Genomic DNA, 13,562 nt, shown 5'->3' with positions numbered 1-13,562 from the left:
ACTCGGCAAAAAGGTAAGTAGGATTTGACGGTATGTATCAATTAATAAGGGGGTATTAACTTAATCAGATATTAAAATATAAGTTGTGAATTGATAGATTTGCCCTCAAACAAACGGATGACATAAACGATTGTTAAGCCATTTGACCATTTCCACGACAAAAACAAACCTTTTAGACCACTAGTATAACTACAAAACTTTTTTGACCAAATCTTCAATTTTTGACATACCACAAGGACCAAACTTACAATTTTATAAATAATAAATTAAAGTGTACCTTAAAGCATCTCCGAAGGTTTTTTTATAGTGCATTACTATATATTTTTTTTAAATGAGCACTTAATACCATTAGAGCAAACAACTTTTTTGTTTTTTTATTTTAACCATTTAATATATATTGAGTGGTCAATATAATATGATTATTTGTACATTTTAACCCCTTCCATTTCAAAGATATATTATTTTATAACTAATTTAAAATATTGTCATTGTTTTTGTTGTATTTTTATACCTAAAACATAATAATTTTTCATATTTTAGTTATATAAATAAAGACTCGATATAGTTGTGTTATATATTTTCATATTAAGATATGGTTTGTGTTTAAAAAAGATTAATTAAATTAGATGTTTTATAAAACATTTTAAAAAGACGAAAATAAATTAGTTAAATTTATAGACCATAGCCCAGCGGTATCAGGTGGTGCCCTCCGTCCTTGAAGTCGAGGGTTCAAGTCTCGTGATGGACATAGGTGTTATTAGGTGTTAGTTTTGAAGTAGATTATAATATTTGTACTTGCCGTTTCAAAAAAAAAAGTTAAATTTATAAAAAAAATCTATTAAAATAAGTTTAATTATCTGAGAAGTCATTTATTTTGACGTCTAGACGTAAAAAATAATAAATGATGAGGTGAAACCATTGGAATGGTCTTATTTAGCAACGTTTACGTTTGGTTTTTCTCCTTCAAGAGAACACTCTGGTCAGGGCCCCCGGCCCCAAATGCGCAATTTGGTTTTCAACTTTTGATTTCTTTCTACACTCGACACACACACACACTCTCCGCTTCCCTTACTCCGCCGCGGCTGGTGTCGCTGCTGCCGTCATGAACTCCATACGTCGAGCTATCACTGCCGAACGGAAACGCCTCCTAACACTCTCTCCGACTTCTATTCTCCAAAAACAGCACGCTTCTTCATCTTCTACTACTGCTAGAAGTACGTCGCGAACTCTCAACTCCTCCAAAACTAGAGCGCCGGTAGTAAGATCATCAGCGCCTCCACCACCACCACCACCTCTGGCACCTACCTCATCTTCGAATGACGCCGTTCTGAAGGAACCAGTGACCTGGGCAAAACCTAGCGAGATTCCGTGGCAAGCGAAGGTGGTTAATTCGGTGAATTTAATTGGGCGAGTTAAGATTCCTGTTCAGTTTGAAACTTCTTCTGATGGTAAAAATTGGGCCGGCACTATCATTTCTCAAGATGATGACTCTGAATCTCCTACTTCTCTACCGTCTTTCTGGTACTACTATTCCCTCACTTGATATTGATATTGGCTCGCGTATTGCTTCCAGTTGCACAGCTTTATTGTTAATGTGTTTAGTAGTCCAACTGTATAATCCTTTCGTTTTTGGTGGTATTACATCCATTTTATGATCGTGATACTTTCCATTCTCCTTATAAAGGAAAAAAACATACTCATCAGTTCCTAAAAAGGAGATACTTTGGGTTTTATGTACCTAAATTTAGGGCTTTGATTATATTGAATTTTGAACTTATCTACTCAATTCACACTTCTTTGAGTATCCTTTTGTTAGCTCAGATTTCTTAACTTTATTATAAGATAATAACTTCATGGATGTTGTATGTTCAAAGTATGTGGATATCTGTTAATTCTTTGTTGTTTGCTTCTTGTTGAATACAGGATTCCAGTAATATTTGAAGGTGATCTGGCACATATTGCAATGAGCCATCTTAAAGAAAAAGATTTTGTACATGTAGCTGGTCATTTAAGTGTTGATGTTCCACCATTTAAACTAAGTGAAGTTCAAGCAAATGTCCAGGTTATGGCACATACCATTAATTTTGTTCAAAAGAAAACATCTACTTCTACACCATACAAGCTGGATAGGTGGAGCACTAAGAATTCAGGTAATCTGTTCACATAATATTCTCATTCATCACTTTCTATGTTTTCTAGAAGATGAGAGCCTTCAAAACTAAGCTTCCACCTTTCCAATTTCCATCCTATATTTACAAATGAATTATAAGAATTGACAAATCTTTACAACAGATGCAGCATTTGAACAAGAAAATGAAAGTCTGCTACTTGATGATGATGCTGAATCTTCCCAAGTCCATAATAACTCAAAAGAAGTCAAAACTTTTCATTCTGCTAAAAAGTTTGATAAACAAACCCCCCGTGGTACTTCACATATATATATATATATATAAATATTTCTCACATTAATCTTTTTTGTTTTAAAAAACATTGTCAATTTCCATGATATCAAGTATAAAAATTTCAAATCTTTTTGGCAGCTTCTTGGAGAGATCTGTTAACTAATTCCACACAATGGGATGATAACCGTGAAAAGAAACGCAAGGGCTTGGTGATTATTACTTTTATCGTATATTATTATAGTAGTTATAATAATATGCACTTTTTTAAACAAAAATATTTAAATAATATGTATCCCAGGTGAAAGCCAAATACCCAGACTTCAAACACAAAGTCAGTGGTGATGGACTATGGCTTGACAATGCACCACCAGAGGTTTTACAAAGCCTTGGACACTTACAGTTTAATGGTGATGTTTCTAATCCTGTTAAACCCATAAAAGGTTGCTTACTTTTTTAACCTAGTTTTAATCTTACTTTCAAATTCACTTTTATATAAAGTTTTAATTTAATTCTACTTATTATGGCTTCATTGTAGAAACTGATGGTGTTCCTTACAACAAGCCTGTAAAAGGTTGCTACTTTTTTTTAATTTTACTTTTTTGTAATCACTGTCATCTTCTTGCTAAATATGTTTTTTGTTGGGTTTAACGTAGATGGTGATTCTTGGAAGCATTTGGTCGAAAATCCTGGTAATTGGTGGGACAATAGACTAGATAAGGTACGTCAGTCTCAGTGCCAGTCCAGTACAGTACACAGTACAGTCTGTTTTGTTCTGTGTTGATGACAAATATTATATTATGGTTAATACAGAAAAGTGAGAACTCACCGGATTTCAAAAACAAAGATTCCGGGAAAGTGTTGTGGTTAGATAGCGCACCCGACTGGGTATTGTCGAGTTTGCCACCTCTGCAACGTAAACCACTTGGTGTAGATACGAAAAAGGGATGGGGGGTTTAGTAATTTCCACCAACTAAAAAACCATATATATATTTTTTGCATTTTTTGTCTTTTTAATTTTTTTTTTTTACTTTATTTGCACTTTTAGACTTAGAGAAAAGTTGTCAATTTTTAAGGTTTTGTATGTTTTCTTGAAATGACAACAAACTAATTGCTTTAGTTTTTAGAGATCATGAACCGATCACCGGTCAGTTTTACACTTTTACCTTGAAACCGGTTGAATCGTTGACCGGTCTGTTACAAAAACTTGGTTTAAACCTAAAAATTAATTTCACCAAGTTAGATGTTTATATTTATCTTCTATTATTTTCAATAGGATTGCATATATATATATATATATATATATATATATATATATATATATATATATATATATATATATATATATATATATATATATATATATATATATATATATATATATATATATATATATATATATATATTAAAAATGTTGTGAAACAAAACATCAACTGATGTTGACTTAATATTCTATTGTTTTTTATTTTTTTGATTAATTGTTTCGTATGTGAGTTAACTGTTCTTGTTTCTTGAAACATAATCATTTATGTTAAATATATATTTTTTTTATTAAATTCGTATATTTTATTTTTGATGGATCTAAAGTGTTATGGTATTTGGATTACAAGTGTTAGGCCGACTCAACATGTAAGTCTTTCCATGTATATTTAAACTCAAAAGTATTTTGACGTTCAATAACTAGTCTTTAACTAGGGTTGTCAAATACCAAATCGAACGCATTAACTTAATTCAAAATCAATTCAACTTTCTCTCAACCCAATAATTAGAAAGTTTGGATGGTCACTGCATCCTAACTAAATTGGTTGTTAGGGTTAAAATTTTAATATGTTTACAACCCACCATGTTAAATATTTTAAATTTATATTTATTTAGTATTTTTATTTAATTGATTATTATATTTTGATTACTTTTAATTTCTAAAAAATATGAGTCAGTAACCGTTATAGAAAATTGAGTTGATGAAAGTAAAATTTGAGTTGCATGGAATTTAAAAATTAAAATTTATAATGTTTTATGGTTGTAAACACTTAATTTATGTTTGTGTTGTGAACTTGTAGACTTATGGCTGTATCAATTTTCAAATTTAAACAATTATTGGAGTTTTTAAGTTTTATGTAAATTTACTTGAAAGATTATTTAATTTTTAAGAGGTTTTGGAATATTAAAATGGTCAACCCAAGTTTAACTCATTTATTAAAAAGGTTCAGTTCGGAAAATAATAAACATGTCAATCCGATTTCAATTCATTTACTAAAAAGGTTGGGTTGAATTATAAATTTTTAATCCGTTTACATAAACAAGTTGGGCTAGATAGAGATTTTGAACTCGTATAATTATTAAACATATCATCCTATTTATGATTCAATCCAACTCATTGTCACCCTTATTTTGAATTAATAATTTAACTTCTATTTTTGTACGGAGAATAACCACTCATATTTGAAAGAATTTCCACGGTATATAAAATTCATTTAGAAAATACATCATTATGCATGTTAGCTATAAAATATATAGTAATGTAATGTCCCCTAGAGTCACAAACGTTGTCTTCAAAAGAATTAGTTTTAGAAATGACTATTGGTGCAACTTATTGTCTATTTGTCTTCTATTGATATGTATTGACTTATCTATTTATATCAACGGCGGAACCAGAAACTTTTGCAAGAGGCAACACAAAAAAATCCCGATACAAGATAGTACGCTATTTTTTTTAATTACGATTTCATTAGAAATAACAAACTAGCCCAAAGTCTTACATAATTACATTTTTTGAAGTTGTCCTCTACGATTACCTATTTCTGAAAGCGCTCTATCACTCGTTTGATCTTAACATCCATAAGTGTTTCTTTTTCTACAATACAAATTAAAGCATCATTCAAAAAATCATCACCCATTTTTGTAACGCCCCATCTCTGGTATGTTGTTCCTGTGGCATTTATTTAAAAGTTTCATTGAGGGACTCGGCGAGTCTATGGCCTGACTCGTCGAGTAGGGTCGAGTTTTTGTGCACGTGTTAGTCGGCGACTCAGCGAGTCCATATTCGGGACTCGGCGAGTCTGCCTGCCTGGAAGAAACCCTAAATCCTCGGGTTGCTCACTATTTAAGCAATGATATGTGCCCCAAACTCGCCTCCTTCAGCCTCAGAGAGCTGTGAGAAAACCCTAATCCATCCCTTATTGTTTTAAGTGCTTTTGTGTGTGGATTTTGAAGGCTTGAAGAAGAAGAAGAAGAAGAAAGGAGCAAAGAGAAGAGGTGTAGAGCAAAGATCCAAGGGCAAAAACAGAGCTCATTGAGGTATTTCTCGGATTCCTTCTGTTTTATGCTTTAGACCTCCATTAGAACTCTTCTAGGGCTAGTTTGATGCATTTTCCAAGCCTTATAGTTGTATGGATGCCTTAATAGGTCGAGATATCCCTAGATCTGTTCATTTAGGAGTTGTAGAGCTCGGATCTATTGCCTTTTTGAAGATGCCTTACATAAGAACCCTAGATCTAGCCTTTATTATGCTTTTTGAGCCTTATTATCTTCTTGGTCGCTTATGGGCACGTAAAGATAGAATCTTTACGTGCTAATCGAGTTAAGGAAGCCCAGATCTATAAGTTTCAGACGCTGGATTCAAGCAGAATCGAGTTTAGAGTAGCTGCATGGATGTGACTCGGCGAGTCGGAAGAACGACTCGGCGAGTCAAGTCGCGAGTCCCATTTTTCCCCTTATTGAGTGATGTCGAGTGGAAGCCTGTGAGTAGTAGAGTGGACTCAGTGAGTTAGAGGGCAGACTCAGTAATGGAGGGACTCGACGAGTTGTTCATACAACTTGGCGAGTCCAAGGCAATCTTCTTAGCTCAAGAACAACTCGTCGAGTTGTTCATATGACTCGGCAAGTCGGATAAAGATTGTCTGAGTTCTTGGATCGAGAGGGTACTCGTCAAGTCGATGCCATACTCGACGAGTAGCCACGAGTAGGGTTGAAAAGTGAGACTAGAGACTCGGCGAGTTGGCGGCCCAACTCGGCGAGTCAGGTCAACTGTGGGTTGACTTTGACCGAGAGAGTTGACTTTGACCAAGGGTAAAAGAGTCATTTTACCCCAGTGCAGTGTTTAGCATTTGATTGAGTGTGTTTATGGACTTGTAGCCGGGGAGATACCGGAGCAGCAACAGTTAGCTTCCAGAGCCGTTCACACAGCAGCCAGTTCACGAGGTGAGTTTCCCTTCAGTAGGAACGGGTCTAAGGCCACAATGCCGGCCCGTTCAGTTAACCGTAGTTTCTGGACTTCGGTCCAATGCAGTAGCTAGTATGTTTGACGCCTCCGTGGCTCAGACAGGATTTATGTGTTTATGCTAGTTGATATGTTTATGCTACGCTCAGTCACCTTCGGACTTCGGTCCGATGTAGGGGACAGAGGTCCCAGTCAGCTTCGGACTTCAGTCCGATGTAGGGGACGAAGGTCCCAGTCAGCTTCGGACTTCGGTCCGATGTAGGGGACAGAGGTCCCAGTCAGCTTCGGACTTCGGTCCGATGTAGGGGACAGAGGTCCCAGTCAGCTTCAGACTTCGTTTCGATTTAGGGGGCAAGGCCCCAGTTAGTCCGGACTTCGGTCTGATGCAGTGGGCAAGGCCCAGTATGTGCTTATATGTTATTATGTGGTATGTGGTAGTTTGGGGGAGCTCACTAAGCTTCGTGCTTACAGTTTCAGTTTTGGTTTCAGGTACTTCCGCAAGCAAAGGGAAGAGCTCGGGATGATGACATCACACACACCACAACTTCAGTTTTGTCCTGGGAGTTGATTTAGTTTTCTTGATATGTTTGGATACAGTAGTGATACAGTTTTTCTCACAGTATTTTATTATGGTTTTTGAGACACGCAACATATGGTTTTATTATGTGATACTCAGTCTCATGGGTTTTGTTATAATAAAAATCAAAATTTTTGGGTTGTTTCAATTTTATTACGTAAGTCGGTCTTCAAGAGCTTCAATGCGGAAAAACATCTTTCAACGGTTGCGGTTGCGGTTGCAACGGGCAAAATCAAAGTCAACTTTAATAACCTATAAACCAAAGGAAAATAAAGATGTTTCCCGGTTTCCACCATCACCCATCAAACGAGAAAGGTCCGCAATTCCCTTCGTATTAGAAAATCTCTCATCATCAAGCAAAGTGTGATAATAAGTTTCAAGTTGGCCATCAAGATACACCCTTTCCTAATCATTAAAATCAGTTTTGTACAACTCACTTAGCTTCACCAACTTTGATTTGTCAAACATAGAAAATGCATTACAACGACTTAAAGTCGCCATGTATTCAAGCAATCGGTGCTCACTTCACTAATACGGTCCCCAAATTCTAGAATGCATATCCAAAACCGTGTTAAAAATATCAACTTCAAAGTGATGTTGATTAGTAACCTTGGTTCTATGGTTTCTTGGAGTAACATAAAATTCGGACATTTCCACGATTTTAATTTTATGTTTATGACAAAAAGAAAATACATTCTCAAGGAACCCATTATTTCTAAAAGCTTTGAACGTTTTCATCGTCACTTTTACCAAAAAAGCGGCTTCAAAATATTTTGATTTTTTCTTTGAAGATGTTTTGACAAGGTATTCTTGACACCAAAAATCTCCAACATCAAGTGTAAATAAAACACAAAATCAAGAGTATTGAAATACGACAAAATACCGTACACTTGATTTCGGTTATTTAAACTAGATCCATCCTCTTCAACATATTTAAGAACCTTGATAACCTCCGGAAACAAATTCTTCAAACTTATTTATTGTTTTATAATGTGAGCCCAATTTTGTATCCCCGACTCGAACAAGTGAAGTCTCCTGATTTAACCCTCTTCGGGTCTCAATTTCACCGATACCAATTTCTTTTTGAACCCTTTCCTTGTAACTATCTCGTATGATATCTTTTCTTTTACAAGAAGCACACACCACGTTAACTACTAAAGCTAACTGCTTAAAGAAATCATCAACACCATCGTGACTTTTTGCTACATCCACAACCACAAATAAAAGTTGGTGTGCAAAACAGTGTATATAATATGCCGAAATATTATCTTTCAATATCAATGCTTTCAAACCATTAAATGCACCCCGCATATTACTTGCTCCATCGCATCCTTGCCTTCTTACCTATTTAAAAAAAATGTATATATAAGAAATAAAATAGATAAAGATTCAAATATATACAAAAAAAAGAATTCATAATTTCTTACCTGAGATATACTCAAGTTATTGTTGGTAAATATTGAATCAATGACTTCTTTTAGAGTTAAAGAAGTTGTATCCTTCACGTGAACAATTCCAACAAATCTTTCTTTCACTAATCTAAGGCTATTAACATATCGCAAAAACATAGCCATTTGTTCTTTTTTGGATACATCACTAGACTTGTCTACTAACATAGTAAACACACCATTACCAATTTCTTCACAAATGGACTTTATTATCTCTTTTGAAAAGCATTGAACAATCTCTTTTTGAATCTTTGGAGACGTCAACTTTTTATTTTTTGGAGCATTTTCTAAAGTAACATTCTAAATGCTTTCATTATGGTCCCGAAGGAATGATAATTCTTCAATGAAAAAGCCTTTAGAAATTGATCCATCCAACTCGTCATGACCACGAAATGGTAACACATTCTTCGATAAAAATCTACAAGTATCAATTGTTGTAGCATGTAATCGAATTTGCTAGTTATTCGCTTCAACTTCAGTTTTCTTATGAAAGCTTCACTAATAGATTGGTTTTTCTTTACTAGATCTTCACAGTTTTGTTTTGCGTTGTTGTGATGACTGTCAACTTTACCCACATGATCTTTCAATCATTTCTTTTTACTCCAAGTGTCAAAGCCTCCTGTCACAAATACATCTCTCCCGCTTGTTGCCCCACAATGTCTCCAAACAAGTAACAACATAAACAATAAGCTTTGTTCTCTTTTGTGCTATACTCTTAGTCTCTAACCAATTAAATGTTGGTGATTTTAGTGTCACTATGTCATTTTATGTAATCGGAACTAACATGTGAGCTAAGGGGCTTCATAATTTGTACTCTAATATATGTACGGGTATGTGCGGAGCGCACACATGTATAAGATTGAATTAGAAGCCAGTTCGACGACAAGTTGGGGGTCCGGGGGCAGCGCCCCTGGGTGGGGTCTAGGGGCCGCGCCCCTAGCGGAGTCCAAGGGGCAGAACCTCTAGCTGGGGTCCTAAATTTTACATATGAGGACATAGTGGGAAAATCGAATTCTTGAGGGTGATTATGGTAAAACTGACGAAATTCGTCAGTTTTAGAAACCATTGATTTCCTCATTAAATTTCGGATTTCCCTGACTTGCTTCCAAAGCAACCCATGACGGCCAACCGTAAGAGGCAAACCCTAAATCTCGTTTATTATATAAACAGATCTTCTCTTTGAGAAAGGATACACAACTATTAACTCTCTTTTCTTCAGACGAACATAGAATCCTTTTAGCAATCTGTCTTACGGTTTATGTGCCTAGATTCGTAAGTGTCATCTTGGATTATCCTAGATTGAATTTCTTGCAATGCAAACATATGGGAGAAATATCAGTTCGGAAAGTGTTAACACGATCCAAAGGGTATCCAAATCTCCAATATAAACCCCAATTCCTCCAACATTAAATTCATCAAACCATTCCTTTACAATACGTCTGTTCTTACCACCAATTTTTATTGATTGAAAATCATGGTATTTTAGTTGAGAAGATCCTTTAATCCAATATGCTCTCCTTATTTCATCCATTTGATTTGGATGATATGATGTAATTTTTGGTCTATCTGTCGGGTCCGAAGGAAGATTATTAATATCAAAACTAGGTGAAATATGTTGTGGTTGAGGTTGAGGTTGAGGTTGAGGTTGATGATGAGATCTTTTTCCTCCACCACTTTCATCACTATTACCAATATCCAATGTCCTTAAAAAAATTCCAATTAAACTCTACAAATTAATACAATTAAAGATTTAAAATTCACAATTGAAGATTTAAACATAATACAAGTGAACAACTAGTTGGTTAATTAGGTTTTCAATTTAAACAAATAAATTAAACTAAATCATAAAACCTTAAAGATGGAAAGTTAAATATTACTTGTTTCATATTCCGTAAGTGAGCCAATAGCAAAATGGGTGAATAAACCAAATTGCCAAGAAAAGTTCTGGTCAAGTAGGAGGCAGCGCCAGGTAAAACGACAATCATATATATATATATATATATATATATATATATATATATATATATATATATATATATATATATATATATATATATATATATATATATATATATATATATAGGATGAGGTTCAATAGATAACTATAATTAACCAAGAAACCAAGGAACCAATCTTTTTTTCAACTTTTAGAACTTATTTTTTTATAAAAAAACTAAAAATACAGAAATTCATAACTTTTTATCCTTTCTCCAATGATATAAAATTCGATTTTTTTTACATCAAATTCACAATGTGAATTTTTGAAAATTCACAACGTGAATTCGGATTCACACGATGAATCCGAAAAATATTTTTCACATTCACAATGTTAATATATGAATTTAGATATTTTTAGATTTTTTTTTGATAATGAATAAGCTCTAGAAATTAAAAAAAAAAGATTTATTTCATTGAAGAACCAATAATTATGGTTCTCTATTAAACTTTTATATATATATATATATATATATATATATATATATATATATATATATATATATATATATATATATATATATATATATATATATATATATATATATATATATATATATATCATTTTTCCCTACTTTGTAATTGCTTTGTACACAAAACAAAAACACATATCCTTTTATTTTATTTAATGGGCCAAATCATTCACAATTAATGGGCTAACTTATTGGACTTCTATTTTAAATGTAATTTGATGTTTAAGGTTGGTTAAAATAAATATCATAATTCACCACTTATATATATATATATATATATATATATATATATATATATATATATATATATATATATATATATATATATATATATATATATATATATATATATATATATATATATATATATTTCTATGGGGAATTGACGGGTAGCACATGCTACCCCTACTAACTAATTACTTCCGCCACTAATTTATATATATGGAACCTTTATTGCGAAAAACTCATATTAGAATACAAGGTTAAATATATGAAATAGCAACATATTTTCTAAAGAATAATCACTCATATTCTAAAAACCAGGTTGACTCGTAACCTATTCGTCACACAAGGTCAACTAAATATCCGAGTTTTAAAACATTGACCATATCTCATATTCTCTATATGAAGTATACACAATTTAGGCAATCCTCACGTTTGCTACCAAATGTCATGACTATGTTGTATTCTTTGCTACCAAATGTCATGACAAGTTGTACTGTATTTGATCGTAGTTTAAACTTTGCAGCAACAAAATTATATCAACTAATTTCTTTTTGTATTTAGATTATTAAATAACTTGACCAGAAAAATTGTATCAACTAATTTCTTTTTGTCTTTAGATTATTAAATAGCTTGAAAATTGGTGACATTTTTAGAATTTTGCGGGGTAGTTGTATTGGTTTGGAAGGTGTTGCATGGTTTCTTGAAAAAGCAACTTTTTTTTTAATCAAATTTGTAAACATGAAAAATGTAAAGTGGGCTACTGGATTCTTTTTGTTTATTGACATTTATAATATTCATTATATTATATTTGATTAGTTAACACACGTTTTAGATATTCGTAGGTAGGACACATTTAAACGTTAAAAAGTTGAAGAAGAAGGATTTTATTTTATTACTTAAGAAAAAAGTTCATTTATTTAATTAACAAATTACAAATACTATTATGTATTCAAAAACAATTACAAATATTTGTTTCAATAAAAGTTTACTGAGACTAAATAAATCCTATTAAAAATCAATGTAATAAAGTTTATAGAAATCATATAACTTATTTGCGTTAAATAAATTAAAAGAGGAAAATCTTTAGAAAAGTACTAATATTTTATGAAATTTTTTAATAAAGTCATAATATTTTTTTTTAAAAGAAAAGTCTCGACTATTTAACTTTTTGAATAGAAAAGTATAAGAAACCGATTAATTTATTTATTTTAGTCATTTTTGACTTGTTAAGCAGGTCATGAAATTAAATCGTTAATTTTTTCAAAATAGTGAGACTTTTATGTAAATTTCGACAAAACCTGTATATAATGTATAAACATATTTTTTACATATTTATATCTATTTTTATGTATTTATGTATTTTTTTTATGTTTTTATATGTATATGCTTACATATTTTTACGTATTTTAAATGTATACACATATTTTTTTTACATATTTATATGTATTTTAAATGTATAAGCATATTTTTTACGTATTTATATGTATTTTTAAGTATTTTACATATTTGTACGTGTTAGTTTTTATGTATTACGTGTTTATATGTATTTTTTTATATTTATATATTTTTTAAGTTTTTTATATAGATATTTATGTATTTTTATATATTTTAAATGTATAAACGTATTTTTTTACCTATTTATATGTATTTTTAAGTATTTTACATATTTGTTTTTTATGTATTTTTATGTATTTTAAATGTATAAACGTATTATTTTATGTATTTATATGTATTTTTAAATATTTTATATATTTTTATGTGTTTTTAATATATTACGTATTTATATATATTTTTACACATTTATGTATTTTTTAAAGTTTTTATATAGATGTTTACGTATTTTTTTTATGTTTTTTAAATGTACAACCGTATTATTTTATGTATTTATGTATTTTTTTTACTTCAAGTTGTTTTCACAATTTCATCCTATTTCCACAGCTTCTTCGAGTATGTCTAGATAGTTTTCCTACATACCCACACATTTTAAACGTTTCTCATTTGTTTATCTTGAAATTAAACATCAAATTAAAAAACAAAATAATAATTTATGTAATTTACTAATATCCAGATACTAGTAAAGTATAGATTTAAATCCAATCACTAGCTAATCAAAGACCAGTTACTTTTGCATGGACCTCAAACTTGTTTTGAGAAAGAGGCTTCGTGAATGGAACTGCTAGATTATCAATTGTATGAACCTTCTCAATGTGTATATTTTCCAATTCG

The 13,562-nt window shown here is 31.8% G+C and overlaps 2 protein-coding genes across 2 annotated transcripts; one reads left to right on the top strand and one right to left on the bottom strand.

Moving 5' to 3' along the window:
* The first annotated feature begins 957 nt into the window (after positions 1–957).
* On the top strand, positions 958–3,649 carry LOC111909601 (protein OSB2, chloroplastic). Its single transcript, XM_023905389.3, has 8 exons — positions 958–1,521; positions 1,924–2,150; positions 2,293–2,424; positions 2,541–2,611; positions 2,701–2,842; positions 2,938–2,973; positions 3,056–3,120; positions 3,213–3,649. The coding sequence occupies exons 1-8, from the start codon at positions 1,103–1,105 to the stop codon at positions 3,357–3,359; spliced, it is 1,239 nt and encodes a 412-aa protein (XP_023761157.1). The 5' UTR covers positions 958–1,102; the 3' UTR covers positions 3,360–3,649.
* Positions 3,650–8,128: 4,479 nt separating this feature from the next.
* On the bottom strand, positions 8,129–8,769 carry LOC111909578 (uncharacterized). The gene is made up of 2 exons (XM_023905365.1): positions 8,623–8,769; positions 8,129–8,539 (listed from the first exon to the last, which is right to left on the bottom strand). The coding sequence occupies exons 1-2, from the start codon at positions 8,767–8,769 to the stop codon at positions 8,129–8,131; spliced, it is 558 nt and encodes a 185-aa protein (XP_023761133.1).
* Between the last annotated feature and the right edge of the window lie 4,793 nt (positions 8,770–13,562).

This window comes from Lactuca sativa, chromosome 8 (assembly GCF_002870075.4).
Source record: "Lactuca sativa cultivar Salinas chromosome 8, Lsat_Salinas_v11, whole genome shotgun sequence".
Lineage (NCBI taxonomy): Eukaryota > Viridiplantae > Streptophyta > Magnoliopsida > Asterales > Asteraceae > Lactuca > Lactuca sativa.
Note: the sequence above shows the minus strand (reverse complement) of the source record. Positions and strands in the feature narration are given on the sequence as shown.